This window comes from Parambassis ranga, chromosome 10 (assembly GCF_900634625.1).
Source record: "Parambassis ranga chromosome 10, fParRan2.1, whole genome shotgun sequence".
Lineage (NCBI taxonomy): Eukaryota > Metazoa > Chordata > Actinopteri > Ambassidae > Parambassis > Parambassis ranga.
The window spans coordinates 24152166-24175797 of NC_041031.1; the positions used below are offsets into that span (position 1 = coordinate 24152166).

General features: G+C 52.0%; 1 protein-coding gene and 1 pseudogene across 1 annotated transcript; one reads left to right on the forward strand and one right to left on the reverse strand.

Annotated features, from left to right (window-relative positions):
• The first annotated feature begins 7446 nt into the window (after nt 1-7446).
• LOC114443086 (TBC1 domain family member 2A) lies at nt 7447-13207 on the forward strand. The gene is given in 21 exon segments (XM_075353419.1): nt 7447-7623; nt 7921-8442; nt 8527-8638; nt 9396-9516; nt 9591-9706; nt 9834-10084; nt 10165-10434; nt 10519-10647; nt 11076-11186; nt 11265-11437; nt 11525-11636; nt 11727-11838; nt 11841-11926; nt 11997-12184; nt 12287-12412; nt 12484-12517; nt 12519-12665; nt 12809-12930; nt 13006-13034; nt 13037-13128; nt 13130-13207. Coding segments are annotated over 21 exon segments (3108 nt in total).
• A 4792-nt stretch (nt 13208-17999) lies between these two features.
• LOC114442403 (choline transporter-like protein 1) lies at nt 18000-23474 on the reverse strand (annotated as a pseudogene).
• Nucleotides 23475-23632: the final 158 nt, after the last annotated feature.

The following is a 23632-nucleotide window of genomic DNA, read 5'->3' on the forward strand; positions in this document are numbered from 1 at the left end:
TCTCAGAGTCCTCCCAGCTGCCGGCGCGGAGATCCCACACAAAGGCCGTCTAATTGAGAACAAACTGTCAGTGAAAGAGACGAGACCGTGACCGGAGAGGAGGCCGCTCCGGGCCGCGGGCCAGCTCCGGGACCCCGGCTCAGTCTATCACCAGGACCGTGGCCCCTTCGGGCTCCTCAGACCACTTGTGACTGACACAGGAGGCCACAGAGGATAACACGCGCAGCGGGCCGACACAAAGGCCTTTCAGTCCAGACACAGTCCAAACTCAGCCGACTGTCAAGTGTGAAGGAGTCTGAAAGGATGGAGGGACAGAGAAGTGTGAGGTCTGAGGGGGCGGAGGGGAGGAGAGGGGCAGAGGTTTCACTTCCTGCTTCATCTCATCAAAGAATCTCTGCAGAGTGTTGCACCTACTGCTGAACACTGTCCTAACACTGACCATCGCTCACACACAGCTCCACCAGCTGAGGCCGACCTGGACTCTTTGATGGAGTGTGGTGTGTGTGTGCGGCTGTCCAGTGGTGGTGTCACCTCCATCTTTGGTTCTGCTCAAACACAGCCTGACATCCACATGTGTCTGGAGGAACCTTGTGACAGTTGTCAGGTGTTAGCATGGCTCCGAGTGGCCGCCGCAGGGCTCCGGGTGGCCGCCGCAGGGCTCCGGCCAGGTTTGTGGTGATCGGAGGCGTCTTTGTGCTCTGCTGTGTTTTTGAGGAGGATCTCCTCTCTGGCCTCATGCTCCACTGCTGCATGTTTGGAGTGTAGATGAAAAGCAGCTCTACCACCAACAGAGCTGAATGGTCATTGTGAGGTTCACAAAGGCGGCTGCAGGGGGACACAGGACTCACTCGTCTCAATGGTTCACTTTAGGAGCTTAGACAAAGGCGTCAAAACACAGATAGAGGCTCTAAAAGAGGAGCACCACTCGAGTCTGAGGGACTCATCTGGGATTGTGTTCTCTGTTAAAGACGCCATCAATCACCCCATCAGTCCTGATTTACATGTTCACTCAGGAGCATCAATCATCCCAAACCTGCAGCAAAGCGCTGAAGCATCCCTGCTGCAGCGGGTCTGCTGCACGCCTCCTGTTGGTGGCTGAGTGCTGACACATTTCTGAGGAAGAACGTTCTGTCGAAGCAGAAATCCTGACGCTGTCCACGGCCCCGGTGCACCGTGTCTTTGCAGCACAGCTCTGCTGTAAGACCTGAGCGGCCCACATTGGACCGGCAGTTATGTTGCTGACCTCTGAGACGCGGGAGAAGACAGAGGCCGATTTCTTTTTTACAAACGCTGTCAGATGTTCTGCTGGGTGCAGCAGTGCTACGATAACATCAGAGGAACATTCAGACATTCCAGCACTGAGCTGTTTTATGACTTCATCGTCTGAGTTTGACCCACAGGCTTCTGAGGAGCCATTTTGAGGCCTGTCATCTTAATGTTCTGTGTGACAGGTCCAGCAGCTTCCCAGAACCACGCTGAGAGGGCGAGCCCCCACAGAAACGACGACAGGAGACGCAGCTCTGACTGCACCGCGCTGCCACGCTCGTAGAAACACAGGACACATGACAGCTTAGGTCCTCAGGTCTTTGCTCCCTCGGGTGCAGAGGATTTGGAGAGGAACACTGCTGTCCTCAGCACGTCACGGCACACGCTGCCCAGAACCAGTTCACACTCTTTATATTTATCATGTCCTCAGTCCCCTGCTGTTGACTTCAGACTTCCTGCTCCATTCTTTATTGTGTGTTTCTTTGCTGATGACAAACTTTGGTTTGCTTCACCTCAGTGATGTCAGAACACACTCCTGTAGAATGAACAGAGTCTGTGCTGTCTGCGTGACGTCAGGCCCGATCAGCTGAATGTCCTTCTGGAAACAAACAGCACATCACTCTGTGTCCACGTCCTCTCGCAGTGGACGGACCCTGCTCTGATTATTCCTCCCATCTGTCCCTGTTTCTGTGTCACAGCGGCTGACAGGACTCTGCAGCCCACAAACACTGAGCTAGTGGGGAGGGGGGGCCCAGACACACACACACACACACACACACACACACACCCCACTGCCCCCAATTGTGTCTCTGCACACCAAAGCACTCTTCTATAGCTTTTTGATTGGCTTTCAATCCCCACATCACTGACAAGGTTCTCTATGGGAGGAGGAGTGTGTGTGTGTGTGTGTGTGTGTGTGTGTGTGTGGGTGTGTGTGTTGTGGGCTTACTAAGAAGATTTAGTGTGTGTGTGTGGGGGGGGGGTATTTTTCAGGGGGAGGAAAGTAAAAACTGGGACAGATGGGGCTGATTGTTGCTCTCTACACAAATTAAGGAGCGAGGCATCTGCAGAGAGAGAGGACGACCGAGGAAGTTATGACTGAGGACAGAGGGACACAGACAGGGACGCAGAGACAGAGACAGACTGACGAACATTTGTGTTGTTTGTCAGGGTGGTCCTCATAACTTCAGTGACACATACACACTCCTGTGTTGTAATGTGAGGAACACACTTGTTAACATCGTGCAGAGACTGTGTGTGTGTGTGTGTGTGTGTGTGAGGCTCTGTGGAGCAGCTCAGTGAGAATTGTTTGTTGTGTTGTTTGTTATATTTTTGTCTGTGTCCATGTCTTGTGTGTCCTCCTGTCCTCTGTCCTGTCTGCTGTCTGTCCTCCGCCTGCAGCAGGTGAAGCAGCAGCCCTCTCTGCGGCTCACCTGTTTCCAGCCTGTGTGTTTTTCTAAGAGCTGTAAAACTTAGCTGGAGCCCCGCCCCCTGCAGAGGTCAGAGGTCGCTGTATAGACGAGCAGTGTGCTGGATTTAATGTGAACCTTTATTCCTTTACGGCTTTTGTTTTGTTCACACACACACACTCAGACTTGGAGACCTCGTGTGACAAAGCAAGGTCATCAGCAGGATTATTCCAGCAGGGCTTTCATTGGACCCAGAACACAGCAAGCCCATTGGACAGAGACTCCTACAAGTGTCCATAAGTCCAACACAACTGTCTGTCATCGTGTGTGTGAGAGAGAAAGTTTGAAGATTTGAACACACATAAAGAAGGAATATTGTAAAGCCCCAGTCAGTCAGCTGATCTATGAACCAGTGACATTAAACCCCCCCCCACACACACACACACACAGTGTGACACCATGAACACCACACACACACACACACACACACACACACACACACTGTGTGACACCATGAACACCACACACACACACACACACACACTGTGTGACACCATGAACACCACACACACACACACACAGGTGATCTACACCCACAGGCACACACTCACTGTCTGACACCATAATCAACACACACAGGTGCAGCATGGCGCTGTTGGTGTTGGCTCGGTCAGACCTTCCTGGTCTGGATCCACAGGGCCCCCTGTCCTCCTGCTGGGTGGAGTGGACTCATCGTTTCCCAGCGGCTCAGTCCCTTCTGAGGTGGACGGAGAGTGATCACCGGGATCGACCTCTGCCCTGACAGTCCCAGAGCAGGGAAATAAACCTCCTCTCTTTACAATCATGCATCAGTAGGAGACAGTGTGTCTCCTGTCCTCATGGTTAACACAGTGTAGATCTGTTACAGTTTGTTGTGTTTATGTACAATGTGGTCACTGAGCGTCCTCTGTCTGTCCCCACGTGTCTTCAGTTCCTCCTGACACATCTGGAAGCGCTCGGATCAGACGTGGGTCTGTGGTCTCAGCCTGACCAGTTCACAGGTTAAAGCCCTGAAGACGGAGCAGCAGCTGTCAGCTCCTCCCTGCAGAAATGTGCTGAGGGACAAAGTGATGAGGGACTTTCTGACCGCGGCTCATCAGCAGCTTTAATGAATCCTTGTGGGATCCTTTCACACATGTGAAGGAGCCTGTGGGAGCGCCCAGGTCTTAACAAGCTCTGTTTGTTCACGGAGGCTCCGCGCCGATGATCTGCTCTCAGCTCACAGATAATGCTGAGGACAAACGGCACAGAGAAAGGACGGGCTGAGAGTGAAGAGCTCTTAATGAGATGGAGGGTCACTGCTTTGTCCTGCAGACACAGAGCGGGGCTGAAGAGGCCCACAGAGATCAGCAGCAAAAAGCATTTTATCAGGAGACAAAGTCCTTCATCAGTCTGCAGAGACAGAGCAGCAGGGTCAGGGGGACAACACGCTGGACAGAGGACAGGACACAGACTGACGGCGTCTTCAGCCTGTCTGTCTGAGCTCTGCCTGTTTTCCCTGTGCTGTGAACAGGAGGTCTGTCCATGTGACCAGACTCAGCTGAGCAGTGCATTGTGGGTAGATGACTCCACAGCAGGTTGTTTCTCATGCTCCATGGTAACAACCAGCACAGGTGAGCCTCCATGGTGAGACATCACAGGCAGCAGTCCACAGCCAGAAAACCTCACAGAGGCCGAGCAGGGACAGGACAGTCAGCCCGCCGTCCACACCGGACCATTTTACTTCCTGTCACTTCCTGTGGCAGAGCCTGGTCAGGGTTAGCTCAAGATGGAAGCTCTCATTTTACCAGGAAAACCTTCCTATCTGCTTCAGTTACCACGGCAACAAGCCAACGTTTTTCTGTAAGAAATGAAGCATGGAAACGAGTTTTCTGACAGTGGAAGGTTTTCAGCCTCTGGACTCCTACAGGTCTGGTCTTGGACTTGTGTTGAACTCGACGGTGGTCTGCAGCTGTCCACACCACAGACAGAGTGTGTGTGTGTGTCCCCTCGGGGCATTTTGTCACTTAGGAGTCGGACACTTGGCTGATCAGTTTTCCTCCCCCTGAAGTGCTTCAAAGGCCGGATGAGCAGATTAGCTCTCAGGACTAACTGGTTTAGGAAGGTTTGGGCTCCTCTCTGAAATCCATCCTCTTTGTTGGGCTCATCGGCCCGCCGGCTCTGTTCCTGTTGGCAGCTTCTTCACACCGCTTTAATTCATTTTTTCTCTGCTTCAGTGAGCTGCAGGGGCCTGCAGAGGACATTACCTGGTCCCCGTGTCCTGCAAGCACACAATAAATGCAGCAAAGGTCAGAAGCTGACAGGACGCCACGTTTCAACTCTTTGTTTCTTCTTTTCAAACACAGCACTGAGGGACGACATGAAGGTCTGCTGCCACCTGCTGGTCACTCAGAGCATCACACACTGTTAGGTCTACCAGAAGCAGGGACATTCAAAGTATCGTAAAAATCAGCTGTGGAGTTATCCAGCCAGCCAATCACGTTGCAGCTTCTGCAGCATGTGTGGTATTGATTGATCACGTGTCCCACAAGGAACATACGGTTCTATCAGGTCCTGCAGAGATCATGGAGCTAGTCCATGTAGACCCTTGTAGGTGAGCAGAAGGATCTTGAAGTGTGTTCTTGAGCCACTGGGAGCAGTGAAGAGATGCTGGAACAGCAGAGGTATGATCCTGTCAGAACTCCAGCTGCTGCCTCTGGACCAGCTGTCCATGCAGTGATGTGGACATCCTGACATGGTGAGCTGCAGGAGTCCAGTCCAGAAGCCAACAACAGCCTGGAGGAGTTTTTCAGCATCACTCTGAGAGGATGCTCCTGAAGCGTCTCACAGATGTGTTTAAGGAGGTTTTTCACAGATGTTTATGGACTCGACCGGAGACCAGGTGTAGTGGCTTCTTATATTCTCTCTCAGTTTCTTCATCTCTTGAGAAATGACAAGAGGACTGTTGTACTCGTCGAGGCGGACGGTGAAATGACTGTCGCTCCGCCATGTCTCATTTATTTACACAGGTGAACAAAGCACACTTCCTGGTTCTTCTGCGGAAGTCACATGACAACCACAACACAGGGTGGCTCAAAATTCAAAAGGCAAATCAAACGTGTTTCTAAATCAAAGTCTGCTTGAATCACAAAAACAAACCTGATGAAATAAACTGTAGTAATGGAGCTTACTGAGGTGTGCTGCTCGGTGATATGCTGTGTGTGTAGAGTGGTTTGTCCTGCCACCTAGTGGTCATGTGGGAGGACAACAATGTTCCTGATGTATTTCTTACTATAGAACCATTCTATAAATAGGCCACGTGACACAACCCATAACCATAGTTTAGAAACTCAGGAAGTGTTTCTGGGTATGGAAGAGTTAAGCCTTTGTGTGAACGTCTGGAAATGTTCGGTCTGATCCCTGAGAGAACCTCCTAACACTTATTGATACGTTCTTGTTGTCTTTTATTTGAAATGTTCATTTGGTGACGAGCTCTTATTGTGAAATGTTACCGGATGTGCGTCTAGTCCTGCGGTGTGCTGTTTGATGTGGAGCAGAAAGGAGTGTACCGGCGGGTGGGACTGAGCAGGAAGAGAGAGGAAGAAGTCTGGACCGAACCGAACCAGCTTAGAAGAAGAAGAAGAAGAAGAAGCAACAACCACAGAAGAAGAAGAAGAAGGCAGCGGGCGGACAGGCTGCGTCACCACACGAGCCTAACAGCTGCTAATCAAACAGGATCAGACAGCAAGGTGTGCTCAGGCCACGCCCCCTCAGGTGTGTGTCTGTGTGTGTGCTGTGTCTGTGTGTGTGTGTGTGTGTCTCTCTGTGTCTCTGTATATGTCTGTGTGTGTGTGTGTGTGTGTGTGTCTCTCTGTGTCTCTGTATATGTCTGTGTGTGTCTGTGTGTGTGTCTGTCTGTCTGTCTGTCTGTCTGTGTGTGTCTCTCTCTGTGTCTCTGTATATGTGTGTGTGTGTCTGTGTGTCTGTGTGTGTCTCTCTGTGTCTCTGTATATGTCTGTGTGTGTGTGTGTGTGTGTGTCTGTCTGTCTGTGTGTGTCTCTCTCTGTGTCTCTGTATATGTGTCTGTGTGTCTGTGTGTGTCTCTCTGTGTCTCTGTGTGTGTGTGTGTGTCTGTCTGTCTGTCTGTCTGTGTGTCTCTGTATGTGTGTGTCCTCTCTTCCTGCTGTTTCATTTTGTTGTTGTTGTTAAGCTGTGTGTGTGTGTCTGTGTCTGTCTCTTGTGTGTCTGTGTGTGTGTCTTTGTGTGTGTGTGTCAGTCTGTGTGTCTGTGTGTGTGTCTCTGTGTGTGTGTGCACAACACACACAGAGAGCTGTGTGTGTGTGTTGTGTTGAGCTGTGTGTGTGTCTCTCTGTGTTTGTGCGTCCTCTCTTTCTGCTGTTTCATGTTGTTGTTGTTGTTGTTGTTGTTGTTGTTGAGCTGTGTGTGCTCCGTCAGCCCAGCAGGATGAAGGCCCTGATGGAGCGCGTGCAGTAAGACCTCAGCACTCCAGGGCAGCGGTCACATGATCTCAGACAAAGAGCCTTTGTTGCCTGCAGCAGCCGGTTCTGGATGAGAACCTGTGTGAGGGTCTGAACCTGGACCCACTCCGTCTGGAGGAAGAAGGAGAAGGAGGACAGAGAGCTCGTCTGCAGCATCATCTCTGAACCTGCCGCGGCCCCTCGGTCCACACGAGGCTCCGCCATCGCCGAGGTTCCTGCTCCGCCTCCTGCTGGCCGCGTGCTGTTTTAGCAGGATGGATGGAAGTGGCTCAGCAGGAAATCCAGCGCTGCCTCGTCTCGCTCACTTCCTGCCCACGCTGACGAGGGGCCGCTTGCAACCAGACCACCAAATGTCAGACGGCAGGGAGGAAGAGCGGAGGAGGAGCACAGCCAGTCCGCCTGGTCCCAGAACCACCAGGAGCCAGTACAAAGTCCCAGCGGACTGCTGCAGAGCCAGAGAAGCCAGATTTCAGCCAACACACAACCCAACGCGCCCCCCCCACTGTGGGACCCACAGCCAGAGGATTCACGGAAGATGATCCAGATCAGCCAGAACCAGGACACTTGGTAGCTAAACCAGTACAAACAGGACCAGATCAGCCCAAATCTGATCAGAGGAACCACCATCAAGGACCAGACTGTCCCCACCAAAACCACAAGGACTCTTGTCTCATAGAGCAGGAAACTGAAGAGGACCCACCTCTTCCTCCTCCTCCTCCTCCCTGGAGGATTTCGCTGTTTTCAATTCAACCCTTATTCAGGAAATCCAGAAAGAGCTCCGGTTCCATGTGTCTGAGTCCAAGAAGCAGCAGAACCCCTCAGAACCACCTCCAGATGATCTCACTTCAAACACAGCTGAGGGGCGCCACTGCCACCACGACCTTTCTCACCTGGAGACTCCGCCTCCTGCAGACCAGCAGACCCACCCGGGTCCAACGGAAGCAGTAAATCTGGCTCCACCCCTCACCGGTGAGGTGTGTGACCAGATAGCACCCTGTCCTCCTGCTTCTTCTACACCTGAGCCCAAACTCTGTGGCTTCCTGCTGAAGCAGGGGGGGCCTCTGAGGGCCTGGAAGCAGCGCTGGTTCACCTACGAGGAGAAGAAGAACCAGCTGTTCTACTACCGCACGCCGCAGGATGTAACGCCACTTGGCCGGGTGGAGCTCAGTGGCGCCACCTTCACCTATCCATTGAAGGCGGAGAAGGGCACCTTCCACATCAAGACCACCGAACGCACCTTCATACTCAAAGTAAGGAACCACACAGGAAGTCTTCAGTCTTCATTCTGGACAGCTTTAACCCCCCCCACCTCTCTCCTCACCCCTCCCCTCCAGGCCATGACCCAGGAGCTGATGCTGTATTGGCTGCAGCAGCTGCAGGTGAAGCGCTGGCAGCACAGACAGAGGTCCAGCTGTTCAGACCCGACCAACAACAGCCACACTGCAGGTGAGACAGACCCCCCTCTGATGAGGACTTCTTCCTCCTTCAGAACTTTCTGTTGTTCTTGTTTTGGCCACATGTTCAGGAAGTGGGCGTGTCCTCTGCCCTCCCCCCCCCAGTGAGTGTTGGGAAGTCGCTCCTCCTGTTCTCTGAAACTCTGAGTCAGAATGAATCTGACATCAGCCCGGCTTACCGCTTACCAACGGGCGTTGCCATGACTACAGCAGCAGTAAACAAACGGTGCAGCCTGGTGGGTGAAGTGGTCACAGCTCAGAGAACCAGAACATGTTTAATGTGTAATGAGGGGTGGGACAACAGGAAACAGGATGTGAGATTCTTTGATGCTGCCCCCCCTGAGCAGCGTGTCCACACAGAGCCCTGCTGGGAGGCTCAGACTCAGACCTCAGACTCAGACCTCAGACTCAGACCTCAGACTCAGACCTCAGACCTCGTGAGCTGCTGTAACGTGTCACAGTACGAGGAGGTCTGACAGCTCACCTGGCTCTCAGGCATTCTGCTCGTGTCCTGACTTGTTCGGCAGCTTCCTGTTTCAGCCCGTTGTTGATGGAGAAGCCTTTTACCAGCCCCCACACAAAACAGCCTGTCAGCGCCCCCTGCAGGCTGCAAAGCTCACTACAATCCTGCTGCTCTGTGCTCAGGCTGTGCTGATTGATCACTGATTGATCACTGACAGCCAACGATCAGTCATCAGATTAGCACACACTGTGTGGTCCTTTCTGATCTCTGTTTCCTGTTTGTGCAGACGACTTCCTGCCGGCGCTGAAGAGCCCTCTGGGTCTGGTGGGAGAGGGGGCGGCCAGCACAGCAGCGCAGCGGATGCCGCTCACCAACATGTCAATCAAGCACCCGCTCATAGAGATCCAGTGAGGCGATGAGTGTGACGCCTGGAGCTCTGTTTGTTGTTGTTGTCCTTCACAAGTTTTACTTTTGTTTTTAGAAACTCCGTCCACAGTCTGCGGAAGAGGTCGTCTCAGGAGTGGAGTCAGAGCGTGTTTCACATAGAAGATCCAGCGTGGACCCCAGGCGGCGCCGGCGACAGCAGCCGCACAGCGTGTAGGACGCACACTGCACAGTACCACCTGACGTCCTGTTAGTCTCTGGGACTGAGGACGTGTCTTTGATCACTTGTTTGTGTGTGAGAACCTTTTAACCCCTTCCTGTCCCATGTCTGCTCCTTCAGCCCCCAGGACTCTTGTTGAGTCTCCAGTTCTGCCCCATCCCATCCCACTGGCTGATCCGGGGGGTCAGGTGTCTCCAGCAGAGGACAGGGAGTCACCATCGCTGTTCAACAGACGCAGCAGGAAAACAGAGACACCCAGCACGTCCACCATGCCGGTCCTCCGCAGGAGCACGTTGTCTTCGTCCTCAGACCGAATGGCTCGGCTGCAACAGGAGAAACAGATGCTGAAGGAGGAGGTCAAAGCTCAGAAGGTGATCAGCTGATCAGGTCAATGACTGCTGTCGGTCTGACTGAAACTCTCACACACTCTTCTGCTCGGTGTCCTGTGCAGGAGCTGGTGTGGATCCTCCACAAAGCCCTGGAAGCCGCTCAGCTGGAGAAACGCACCTGTGCAGAGTTTCTGGCGGTGGACGGCGAGCAGGACCGCCTGGAGCTGCTGCGACACCGCGAGCGGCAGGCAGCCAACCTGCAGACCCAGCTGGAGGAGGCCAGGATGGAAGCAGAGGCAGCGAGGAGGAGTCTCGCAGAAAGAGATGTCCAGCTGGCGGAGCTGCAGCATGCTGTGAGGATGCTGACGGAGAAGAACAACGCCAAGCAGGAGGTGAGGAGGAACCGGAGGTGGACTGCTGATGTTTGACTGCAGAGGAGCCGCTGCTGAGCTCACTGTGGGACTCTTTCCTGTCAGGTGATCATAAAGCTGTCTGATCAGGTGACCGCCTGTCTGTCCGACCCCCGGCGCTCAGACTTGTCTTCAGGCGGCAGGTTGGAGTCTCAGACCCTCAGACGACTTCAGCAGGACGTGGAGAACCTGAAGGTAACAAATCACTAAAAATGATGATAGTTTAGGTGACGGGGACCCAACAAGTCTGACACCTGAGACCGAAAGGCACAAAATCACATCATGAAGCCCAGTTTAACCACAGGTCCCTGTCCTCCTGAAGCCCCTCCCACTCATGGATGGGCCCTCCTCTTTACCTGGTCCACAGTGCCACGGCCTCCTCACCAGTATGCTGACTGAGAAGCGCCTTTTTCTCTATACTAAACTAAATTAGCTGCTAGCTAACATTAGAAGGTTTAGTATTATGTAGAAAGAGTTCTCCTTTAGTTTTTAGGGCACTCAGACAGGACTGGTGACAGATGGACTCATGACTGGTTCCACACAGAGGAGCTGACGGCCTGACGACACGTCCCTGGAAATGATGTGTTTCAAAGTGTCAGACTTTAATGTGTTTGTGTCTTCAGGATGACATTGAGGCGTATAAGACCCAGAACAAGTTCCTGAACTCCGAGATCTACCAGCTGACCAAACTGTGGAGGACCAGCTCTGAGCAGGAGAAGAGTCTGATGGTGAAGGTGGGTCACGTTGCACCTCTTTCTCTCACCTTTCACTGACAGCATGAGTTCTGATTGCTCTTCTCTGATTGGCTGCAGTGTGCCTACCTGGAAGCCACCAACTGTCAGGTGGAGAGTCGCTACCTGGGAGTCCTGCGGAAGCTGCAGGAGACCAAATCTCTGGACCCGGCTCAGCAAAAGGCCGTTCAGAAGATGGTTGAGGACGCTCTGAAGGGAGAGCTCAAGAAGGTCATGAAGCTTGACACAGACAGGTAATCAGTGGAAATCTAAGCGACCAATGAAACTTCTAATGGTATGAAACATGTGACCAGCTGTGACTTAACCTGTGCTGTGTCAAGGGATCACGATGAGTATGGCTTTAAGATCATCCCAGACTACGAGGTGGAGGACATGAAGCTGCTGGCAAAGATCCAGGCGCTGGAGATCCGCTCCCACAACCTGCTGCACCAGGTCTGAACACACAGCTGCAGGCCGCGGCCACATGGTCTGCGTTTTACTGGCAGGCCCATATGAACCGCCAGAACCTATGTGTCTCTGCAGGAGTGTGTGGAGCGCCCCCTGCTGAGCCGGTGGGCGCAATACCTGGCTGGCAGGTCAGATGATGATCTCTGTCCCTCCCCAGAGCTCAAAATTCTGGTACGGGGTGGCATCCCACGGAGTACCGGAAGAGAGTGTGGCGCTGGCTGGTCCAAGCTAGAACCAGGACCACCCGAGAGCGCCACCCGCAGCGCTACCAGCAGGTATGGGGGCCTGACACCACCCGTGTATGACCCGCACCTGCTCCACAGTAACCCAGCTGCTGTGTTTCAGCTGTGTGAGAAGAGCCGGATGTCTCCTCATCCTGCCTCCAGACAGATCCAGCTGGACCTCCACCGCACCTTGACAACCAATCAGCATTTCTCCTCCCCATCCAGTTCCACCCTCCAGCAGCTCCGCCGTGTCCTGTTGGCTTTCTCCTGGCAGAACCCTGCTATCGGCTACTGTCAGGGCCTCAACAGGTACTCACACATAAATTACACTCAACAGGACCCCGTCCTTTTTTACATATGACGTTAAGAGTGGACGTAGACTGTCATGTGACAGGGTCATGTGTGTACCAGGTTAGCCGCGATCGCTCTGCTGGTTCTCCAGAGTGAAGAGGACGCCTTCTGGTGTCTGGTGACCGTTGTGGAAGCCATTATGCCTCAGGACTACTACACCAAGAGCCTGGTGGCCTCTCAGGTGAGGCGGCGCCTTCACCTGCTGGCCTTCAGTTATCATGATCAGCGTCATTAATCGATAGTCTCTGTTCAGGCAGACAGCGGGTGCTGAAGGACTTCCTGGCAGAAAAGCTTGCCCCGGTTAGCAGCTCACTTTGAAGATCACGGCATCGACGTGTCCCTCATCACCTTCAACTGGTTTTCTGGTGTTTTTGTGGAGAGTTTGCCAAGTGACATCCTGCTGCCGCTGTGGGATGCCTTCCTGTACGAGGGGACCAAGGTACGCCTGAACGCACCACGAAAAACAATACAGACAACCCCTGAACACAACAACATGTAGACGTAATGCCTGCACACACCACACTGTCCTGGTGTGTGACTCTCTGAGGTGTGTGTCCGTCAGCTGCACTCTGTGTGCTGCAGGTGATGTTCCGGTACGCTCTGGCTCTGTTCAAATACAAAGAGGACGACATCCTGAAGATCCACGACAGCGTGGAGATCTACCAATACCTGCGCTTCTTCACCAAGACCATCTCTGATGGCAGGTAAGCTCGATCCACCTCCCAGAACTGCAGGTACACATGATGATGATGATGATGATGATGATGATTTTCCTGCAGGAGGCTCACCAGCATCGCCTTCGGGGACATGAACCGTTCCCTCGCCGCCTCCTGAGGAACCGGCGTGCACTTCACCTGGAGCGCCTGCAGGCGGAGCTGCGCGAGCTGGAGGAGCAGCAGAAGGCGTTTCGTCACGGAGAGCACGGAGCGAAAAGACAAAGAGCTTGACAACATGGTGAGCGAGGACGATGAGGAGCTCTGATCCAGAGCGTCCAGCGTCTGTGTGAACATGTGAGAACATGTGAATGTGTTACACAGTACTTGTAGGTAAATATGTCATGGACAATGCTAGTCACTTTGGGATGAGCACCCTACGATTGGTGAGGGAACACCCTGACCCGGCTGCTCCGAGAGAGTGGGTACATCAGCGTTTAGTGGCGGTCGATCCACGAGCCTTTAGTCACCTCCCCGTCACCACTGGAGCTTTTTACCTGATAGATTGTATGGTGTACTTCTGTTTGTATCCAGTCCGGAATGGATATAGCTCCATGCTAATGCTAACACAGTTGTTACACTGAACACTAAGCTAACACCAGCTAGCCTGGTGAAGTGTTCATTTCCACTGTGGGTGTGAGCACTGATGTTTCTGTTTCTCATGTTTTACTAACGTTGTACTAATGTTTTAACACACCTCCAGTTAGCATAGCTAGCTTCCACTTTCTGTTTACAATAGATTTTAAAACAAAAGCTGTTTATAGCTAGAACTCATCCTTTTTAGTGCATTTTAAGCTGAGTGGCGGATGAATCAATAACCCATATTTCTACTAATATGGGAAACAACACAAACACAGTTTACAGATTCAAATTTTGCATTTTACTATTTTTCTTAAAAAACAAATATACATAAGAAACCATAGATATAAAAAACCAAAGTTGTTGACCGTTACTGCAGAGAAAGCTAAACTAGTGTTACACCTGACAGTTAAACTGTGTCTAAACTCTTAGCTTGTTGCTATGCAGCTGTCCGTCATGGAGACCTTTGTCTCTGACTAACGGCAGATTTTCACACCCAACACGATGAACACATGAACATGCACTTTGTGTCGGCCCTTCATCTGCTGCCTTCAGGGCCAGCAGGACGGTCCTCGGGACCGCCTCATTCACTGATGCTGGAAAGTCCAGAGGACTGAGAGACGCTCCAATCGGATCATAGGAGCGCAACAGGTTGTTACCATGGCGATGTCTTTGGAGGCGGGACACCAATCTGCCATTAGCAACACTATAAACCCAGACAGCTGAGCTCCAGCTTTTTGTCAAGATGAGGATAATAACCTTGATTTTCATCTCAGCACCCGAACAACGTAACAGGAAGTAACATACCGACTGAGATGACATCACCGACTCAGGAGGAAAGCCAATCTTTTCTGAATAAACCTGACAGGCTGCGTCGGCTGCAGTACAAGTTCACCTCCTGAATACACCGTCATGTTAGCGTGTTAGCATGTTAGCTAAAGGCGCATTATAATATTCATATTAATTACATTTCACATTTAATCTGCAGAAACATGTTTGTAAAGTTTTCAAGTTTACAAATAAAAACAAAAGATGGCCGCCAGTCAACTGAAATTATATTACATGCAGTGTGAGCAGCGACCTTCAGTAAATTGATTCACTTCCTGTTTCCTCCTGGATCTTTCCTCGCTGCTGCTCAGCTGACAAGAATGCTGCTCTGAGGTCGACAGAGAAATTTACATGTGATGTCATCAGCACCAGGCGATGTCATCAGCGCCAGGCGATAACGCCATCGCCAGGTGATGTCATCAGCGCCAGGTGATGAGGACATCACAATGTGATCTAATAAAAACATCCCTATTGGAGCGTCCCTCGCCCACAGCACACTCAGCAATCAGAAAGCAGAGCTGCTCCTCTGCCTGCTGATTGGCTGGATGTAGTGAACAGTGATTATTGATTGGCAGCCAAAGAGCTGGAAGGTTCCGCTCCAACAGCCTGAATGTATTTTTATAGGACAAGCCACATGAAGCTGAACAGGAACATGGATCCAAATCTTCTCTGATTTGTACCAAAGGGCTTTTCTGTGTGAAGTATTGATCAGAGCTTTATGTATTGATAACTTTTCAGTTTCAGAGGCTCCTGTTTGAATGCCAAAGATCTGATATGTTTCAGCTTCAACAACAATCAGGAGGTGGAATGGAACTCTGCTGCTCTTCATCCTAGTGTGTGTCTCTGTGTGTGAGTGTGTGTGTGTGTGTGTGTGTCTGTGTGTGTGTCTGTGTCTGTGTGAGTGTGTATGTGTGTCTCTGTGTGTGTGTGTGTGTGTGTGTCTCTGTGTCTGTCTGTGTCTGTGTGTGTCTGTGTGTGTGTCTCTGTGTCTGTGTGTGTGTCTCTGTGTGTGTCTGTGTGTGTGTGTGTGTTAGTATTTGAGCTACTAACACATTCATGAAAAACACTTTGCAGCTATCTAACTGAAGTCAGTGTGGAAGGAACTCCGTCTTTAGTGCAAATAGTCGACGTGCTCACTGTGGAAGCTCCGCCCCTCGCTGTCATGTGACTGAGACTGTGCCCGCCTCCTCTCCAGAAGTTGTAGGTGTTTGCAGACAGGTGGCGCGTGATGGGTCACAGCCGGCTGCCCCCATGTGTGGAGATACAGGTGGTAGTGAAAGTTCACCGTCAGCGGTCGACCTTTGACCTGATGACATCAGCCTGATCAGCTGGTGTCCACCTCCGGACCCATCCAGCTCAGACTGCGGGGCCTGATCCTGCATGTCTCAGTCAGTCCAGAGACAGTGCTGTTAACCTGAGACAGGAGGAGGGAGCATGGCGCTCCACTGCCATCAGGACCACTTCCTCGCAGACGTCTGCAGCCTCAGAGAAGGAAGTGATGTCACAGGTCCGAGTGAACACCTGACTGTTGGCAGAGAGCCGTCTGACAGACTTCAACCACATGACACCGTGAACATAAATGAGAGGCGGGACAGTGCTGTGAGCCGGATCAGCTGATCAGGAGGTCAGCGAGTCGAAGGTCGGAGGGTCACATGAGCAGAAAGATGTCGGCTTGTGTTTCTGGGTGTGTCATCATGTCTCTGGTGTCTGTCTGCAGGACGCTCGGACTCACATCTCAACCTGCAACGAGGCGGCACGCTGGGCGGCTCGGGACAGGCGACCAATCATCACGCAGTGTTCAGAGGGGTGTGATGCTGCCGATGGGCGCGCCGCGTGTTTGAACAGAAGCAGGAAGACTTGTTGCTGTTGATGTGTCACACGATGCTGTTTGTTTATTGCCGACGGTACTGAATGCGTCCGTCACTTCTTCTTCTTCTCGGGTTGTTGAAGTGTGGAGGTTTTACACCTCTGCTGAGAAGGGGCCGCCATGACCTGCAGGGTGGGGGTCATGTGACTAACAGCGTGGGCTGATTGGTGTTAGCTGGCTCCTCCTGTGATGTCACGATCACAGGGCTGTCCATTAAGACCGATTGATTATATTGAATAGTCAGTGAATAGTAAATAGTTGTTTTTCAGCTGAACAACAGGTGGCGCTCATTCTCTATTGAACCACAACAGAAGACGATGTCACTCGACAGACAGCTGCAGGCTCATGTAAATGTCAGAGAAATATTTGTCATGCTAACGTGTTAGCTCACTAGTGCTAGCTAGTCACATGACTGTCCTGGCAGCTCATAGCAGTTTATGACTCTGGACCAGGCGACCGGCAGCCAATCAAATTTCTGCTCTAGTGTTTGTTTCCATGACGACTGACCAACTTTGAGCGGACTGCACAGGAGCTGGTCCGGGCGCCCTGAGGCCACGTTCCTATGATGATGCATCCAACATGGAGTCCAGGTGAGTGTTGGCAGCCGAACAAAAACGCAACTGAGGGACGATGAGTTCTTTTGTAAAAAAGGACATCACTACCAAAAAATGCATCAGCCAGTTTAAAATCTGCAGCGCTTCAGTATAAAGTGCTTCATTACATTGTTACGTTTTTACAGTTTCTTATTAAAATATCGTTTTCCCTGGAGTGAAAACCATAGTAAACATGTTACACGTTGGTAAAATAACATTTGGAATGTCTCTTTTTTTTAAGAAGTCCCATTGGCTGATTTTGGTCAAGCTGAACTCGTCCCCGCAGCCTGAAACAGGAAGACGTCCACCATGGTTAACACACACCACATGTGAGCAAACCATCGTGGGAACGGCGGCCAGGAGAAGCAGGCGATGAGTCAGACAGACGGAGCAGAGCCAATCAGGTGAATGCTTTTATTTCATGGCGTCATGGAGCCATCGTCCGGTCACAGGCGGACAGACTGTCAGGAATCAAAGGTTCAAATCCTGACTGTAAACTCCTGCTGTGACCGCACGATGAGGGCGAGTGACATGCAGGGAAACTAGGACCCAGCAGACACTGGTCACATGATCAGTGGGTTCTGTGTGTGTGTGTCTGCAGGCAGAGAGTGTGTGTGTGTGTGTGTCTGCAGGCAGAGAGTGTGTGTGTGTGTGTGTCTGCAGGCAGAGTGTGTGTGTGTGTCTGCAGTCAGAGAGTGTGTGTGTGTGTGTGTGTGTGTCTGCAGTCAGAGAGTGTGTGTGTGTGTGTCTGCAGTCAGAGTGTGTGTGTGTGTGTGTGTGCAGAGTCACTCAGGTGTTCAGACAGAGATCAGCTTGCAGGTCAGACAGAGACTCTGAGTGTTGGTCATGTGACTCCATCATGGCGTCCTGCTGAGGGGGACAGGACTTTATGTGCTGAGTCTGGTTGGAGTGAACTCTTTGTTTTTTTAAGATCAGGATAAAGAGTTCTGATGCGTTCAAGGACTACCAGGATTTTTCCTGCTCTTACAGTTTTGAGGGCTTTCCGATGGTTAATGACTATATTCATACATTTAAACAACATGAGGGTAAAGAGTTTTTGTCTGCTGAGTCCTTTTAAAGCACTTTGGTGAGAACGTCAGGCCATAACAAACAAACAAACAAACAAACAAACAAACAAAGTATAAAAATATTTTCATATAAAACATACAAAAGTAAAAATAAAAAACACAAACTCATTAAGGAGTTTAGTCCCAAAGGCTGCTGCTGAGGGTGTGATGGTGGTGATGGAGATGTGATGATGATGGTAATAATTTAGATTAGCATGCATGAGGTCATCCAGTCAGCACACTCAGGAGAGAATTCATCTGTTAGCATGCATCAGTTAGCAGTTAGGTGTTAGCACATGTCTGCTAGCACGTTGCGGCGACCGAGGCAGATATAACAGCTGATTTAGCGGAGGGGGCGGGGCTTGGTGCGCGCAGCAGGCTGACGAACAGGAAGAGGGTGGATGTGGGCAGGCAGATGCAGAGGAAGAGGACAACATCCTCGCTAAGACAGAGGACGAAGACGCTCTGCTCCGTCAGCACCCAGTCTACAAGCACCCCACCAGCAGGTAGTACACCTGGAACTCCTGAAGCTCCTCCCATTCCCCACCGCCCCACTCCAGCCCCGCCTCCACTGCTGCCTCCTCAGATGAACTCTTCCGCCTGGTCACACCCCCTCCACTGGTGCCGTCACTCACCATGGGCTTCATCTCTGCGCCCTCTGACACCGCCTCCTTCACCCGGCATCGCCCGCGCTCCACAGCACGCTCCAACCTCCGACTGCTCTCCACAAACTCCTGCAGGGTGAAACACAGGCAGTTAGGGGCGGGGTGTTAACCCGAACACAGCAAGGACCGTGCACAGAACCCAGAGGAACAGAGGGGAACCGGGCCGACAGAAACCCCCTCACAGAACAGTGCATTCAGACCCAACAGAGCCTCCCAGTCAGTCACTACTCACACGCTGTGGGTCATGTTTCTGGATTCTGGATCTTTCAACATGCTCTGACGTGTGACGCGTGTGTGACGCCTGTGTGTGTGACGTGTGTGTGGCGTGTGTGTGACGTGTGTGTGACGAGTGTGGCGGTGTGTGACGTGTGTGTGTGAAGTGTGTGTGGCGTGTGTGTGACGTGTCTGTGACGAGTGTGACGTGTGTGACGCGTGTGTGACGTGTGTGTGACGCCTGTGTGTGTGTGACGCCTGTGTGACGCTGTGTGTGTGTCGGCGCTGCACTCTGGTGCTGATCTCACCATCAGAGCTTTGTCCATGAAGAACTTTTCCCTGGAGTGCCGTCATTGTACTTGGTGTCAATGGCAAAGCAGAAGAGGACGTCCACCACGATCTCGAAGATGGACAGGAAGCAGTGCGCCACCAGGAAGGAGAAGAGACACACAATGATCAGTGGCAGCAGCCACTCAGCGTAGTCCCGCTGGTAGTTCAGGAGGAGGACGCCGGCGAACGCTGTGGATGTCACGATCAGGATCTGAGAAGACACGTTCAGACATGTTTACACATCACCTCTCTCCTGCTGCTCATTTGTGCTAATCAGACCGGATCTTCAGAAATAGGTCAGAATCGGGGGGACCAGCCCGCCACCACCTCACCTTCCCCAGGAACAGCACAAAGTCTCCAATGGCGTTGATTGTGGCGACGCGCAGGGCGTTTTCCACCAGGATGACAAAGGCGTCGCGTGCAGACGTGCAGAAACTGGTGCTGTTGATGGCTGTGGCTGCATATGCATTCTAGGAAGCACAACGGACACGAGTAAGACCAGAAGGGGCGCGGGGGTGGGGCAGTGTGATGCATTGTACCTGATTGAGATAGTTGAGGCACTTCTCCAAACACCACAGACAGCAGATACATGTTTTCAGCAGGCAGCGGGCGCACGCGTTCTCCTGACAAACAACAACAACAACAACTTCATTCATGTTCTCAGACACCGACACTCAGCAGCGAGCTTAGATCAGGCACCTTTCCTTTCAGCTGGTTGTGGATGTACATGAGGATGAGGCGCGGGATTTTCACCAGCGTGATGATGAAGGATCCTTTGGCCACAGTGCCCAGGTGGTACCGCACCAGTCTCAGGACTGAGGACAAGATCGGGGTCACCGGGAGTCTGTTTTTGTCCCTAAAACACAAAGTGTGAGTTGGTGACCACGGCAGGAGGCCGGCCTTCATTGGGCTACAGCTGTGAGGGCTCACCTGGTGAAGTAGTACGTGACCACGGCGCCGGCCACCGTCATCTGCTGACAGGCCAGGATGAACTCACTGATCCACACCAGGCCCACAGCGTGGTACCAGGTCAGGTACTGCAGAGGGCCTGTCAGCCTGAACTCTGTCAGACCTGTCTCCTCGTTCTGGACCGGGTTTCCTGAAGAGAAGAGACAGCAGAGCTTTAGAGCCAGAACAACTTCCAGTTTCACAGAGACACATTCTTCCTGACTGCAGCGACTGACCGGTGGTTCCGAGGAAGAGCAGCACCAGGATCCAGTAGATCCAGAAGAGCAGGAGGGCGAGGAACGTGACGAACGGCTGCAGGGTGAGCAGGGGGAGGTGGATGAAGACTTTCCCCGCCACGTGGAACAAAGCGATGGTCAGAGCCACCCGCTTCCTCATGAACAGCATCAGCAGCAGCAGGATGACCTGAACACAGACACACACTCAGTCCCGGTTCTGGTTCCACCGCACCCTGTGTTCACCTGTGGTACATACAGTAAAGACGGTGGCGGCTACGGCATAACGAGCAGCGCCTGTCCGCTGTCTCTGCTGACCTCCACCTCCTCTTTCACCTCCTTCTGCGTCTTGGAGGAAGTGTTGTTTCCATACAGCTGGTGGTCGATGTACAGCCACCAGAGAACGCCGGTCCCCGCTGAGACAACACAACACAACACAACACAACAGCACGTCACACACCACACTTCACCTCACAGCAGTGCAGGCAGGAAGTGACCTCACCGAGGGATCCCAGAACAACTAGCGAGGTGAGGATCCAGACGAGGACGGCCGAGATGTAACGGATGATGACCATGAGGATCATAGAGAGGACTGAGGGACACAGGGACAGTCAGTCACATGACCAAACACATGTGATCCACTTTTATTTCCTGTACATTGATTTATGTCTGAGGACTCGTTCACACAGGTCCTGTCAAAGGACGGCCCGAGTCTGTTAATACATGTTTACTGGTTCTGGTTCTCACCCAGAGCGAGCACGCACAGTCCGATGATGATCTCTTTACTGGCGGCGACGCCAGCAATCAGTCGGTGCAGAACGCTGTTATCGCCCACAAACGTCACCACAGCCTCTGCAAACTTGGCGTAGCAGGACACGTCCACTGGAGTGCAGCGGTTAAACACTGGCAGCGGCTTGCTGAGGACACACACAGGTCAGAGGTCAGAGACTGTACTGAGAGTTCCGAGGACTCAGGGCAGACAGATGGACGTACCTGGGAGGAACAGGAAGTTTGGGACATTTTTCAAATCGCTCAGGGAGACCAGGATATTTATGACCTGCTAACTCGTAGGAACACAGCTCCGAGCCTGCAACAAACGGCAGAGGGAGAGACGTGATGCATCACCTTGATCACCTCCATCTCCACCACCCTCACCAGGGGTAACACGTTAACTGGTCCCTCTGTGTGAACGACAGTGGCTTCTTTCTTAACCAACATGGCTGCCAGAGGAGCTGTGAGGTCACCTGATCAAATGTCTGCTGTCATGCTTCAACACGTTCCTGTCTTGGACACAGTGAGTGCTCTGAGTCAGAGGGTGGCCATGATGGAGGACAAATGGAGCAGAGTGGCACCGATGACACGGATCACACGAATGCTTCCTTTGTTACTGTACTGTGTGTGTGTGTGTGTGTGTTCAGTACTGTCTGTGTGTCCTTTCCGCAGACATTCGATCATCGCCATGATGTGACAGCAAGCATCCAGCCAGCTGATGACATCACAGCTTCCTCTACATCCAGAGGTCCTTCTATCACTGAGGACCCACTGAGGGACCAGCCACAGACACGTCAGACTACATTTCCCATCAGCCCCCACTGAGAAAGGTTTGTACCTGTCTGTGGCTGTGCTCAGTGCTGACATCATGTGACTGTGATGGCCTTACCATTTAACATGGCGAACCTCCTCAGGTCCTGGTAGGTCTTCAGCTCCTCGGTGGGACACAGAGACACACACAGAGCCATGGACTTGATTTTCCTCTGAACAATGTCGATGTTACAGGGATCCAGGAAGAAGACAAACCTGCAAACACACAATAACCAGAGCTAATGTGACCATTCAGTCCATCCATTCTCTGAAGCTGCTTTGTCCCGCACCGGGTCCCGGGGACCCGAGCTATCATCGGCAGGAGGCAGGTGAGCTCTGCAGCCCAGAGCCTGACCCCAGGCAGACAACAGTGGGTCACATATTCAAAATAAACAACAGCGGTGCTATAGAATACATTAATGTGTAACAATCCCTCATTTAAATAGAACGATCAGTCAGAAAGCAGTGGGGGCGGCACTCAGTGATGTGTTCAGTGGCAGACACGCTGCTCTACAGATATAACTGACCACAGCCTGCCGTGACTGCAGGTTAATCCCATCAGGAGCATCAGTCCATTCAGCTTAGCACAGCTGCAAGGTTAGCATCCCAGAATAAGCTGTCAGCAGTCTGGAGCTGTGTTAGAGTTTCAGAGCAGGCGTGTCAGAATAATCATAATGTTCTGAGGAGACTGGCTGCAGCTTTGAGTAAAAATAGAAGCAGAGGAGGATTAGAGCTGAGCAGAATGTCAGAATGCAGACGTGGGAGAAACAACAAAGAGTCCATACTGTGAGACCGCCGAGCCCTAAAACACTCACTGCTCCTACGACGGCAGAAATCTCAGCTGACCTGAGATCTCCTCAGGTTCCAGAGCAGCAAAGCTAACATGCTAACACACTGCTGTTTACACGCCACATGACATCAGCTGCTTTCTGCAGGTGGAGCTGCAGGGAAAAAATAGGACGTGTGTGTGAGAGAGGAATCTGTGTAAGCAGGCTGACTGATGAGTCACCCTGTCAATGTCAGCACAGTCACTGATCTGTCCTACAGAACCTAAACTCACCACATGCTCAAGAGCCAGGATCTACAACCAACCCGTCCTTCCATCACTGAGGACTCGCTGAGGGACAGCTACAGACACTTCAGACTACATTTCCCATCAGCCCCGGCTGAAGGAAGAGTGTACCTATCTGTCGCCGTGCAGAGTGCACGTGGAGACATCATGTGACCTTACCATACCACACATTCATGACCAGGATGGGCCGCACTAAGACACTTCAGTAAAACTACAATCATGTAGTAGTACTACTGCAACACTACAGCAGCAGTCTGCCACAGAATCACACAGACAGACAGACAGCACTGAAATACAGCAAAGCTACAAACACACACACAGAACTACACCGACTGTCACACGCTGAGCAGCCAATCACAGTGAAGCACTCACTTCCTGTCAGTGTGGTCGAGGCCACTCAGCCGCACACCTTCGATCTGCTCGTTGCGCTGGCCGCAGGTGTTGCCGTAGCTGTCATAACCAAAGACGAGACGAGCGGCGCCGCCGGTGACGATGGTGAAGCCGCAGATGCTGCCCTGCAGGACAGAAACACAGCGGCGGTCAGGGAAGGCAGCAAGGCCTCTGATTGGCTGTCATCAAGCAGTAACAGTTATCAATTCGATTACTAACTGTCCATGTGTGTGTTTACTGTACTCTACTGTGTGTGTGTTTACTGTACTCTACTGTGTGTGTGTTTACTGTACTCTACTCTGTATGTGTGTTTACTGTACTCTACTG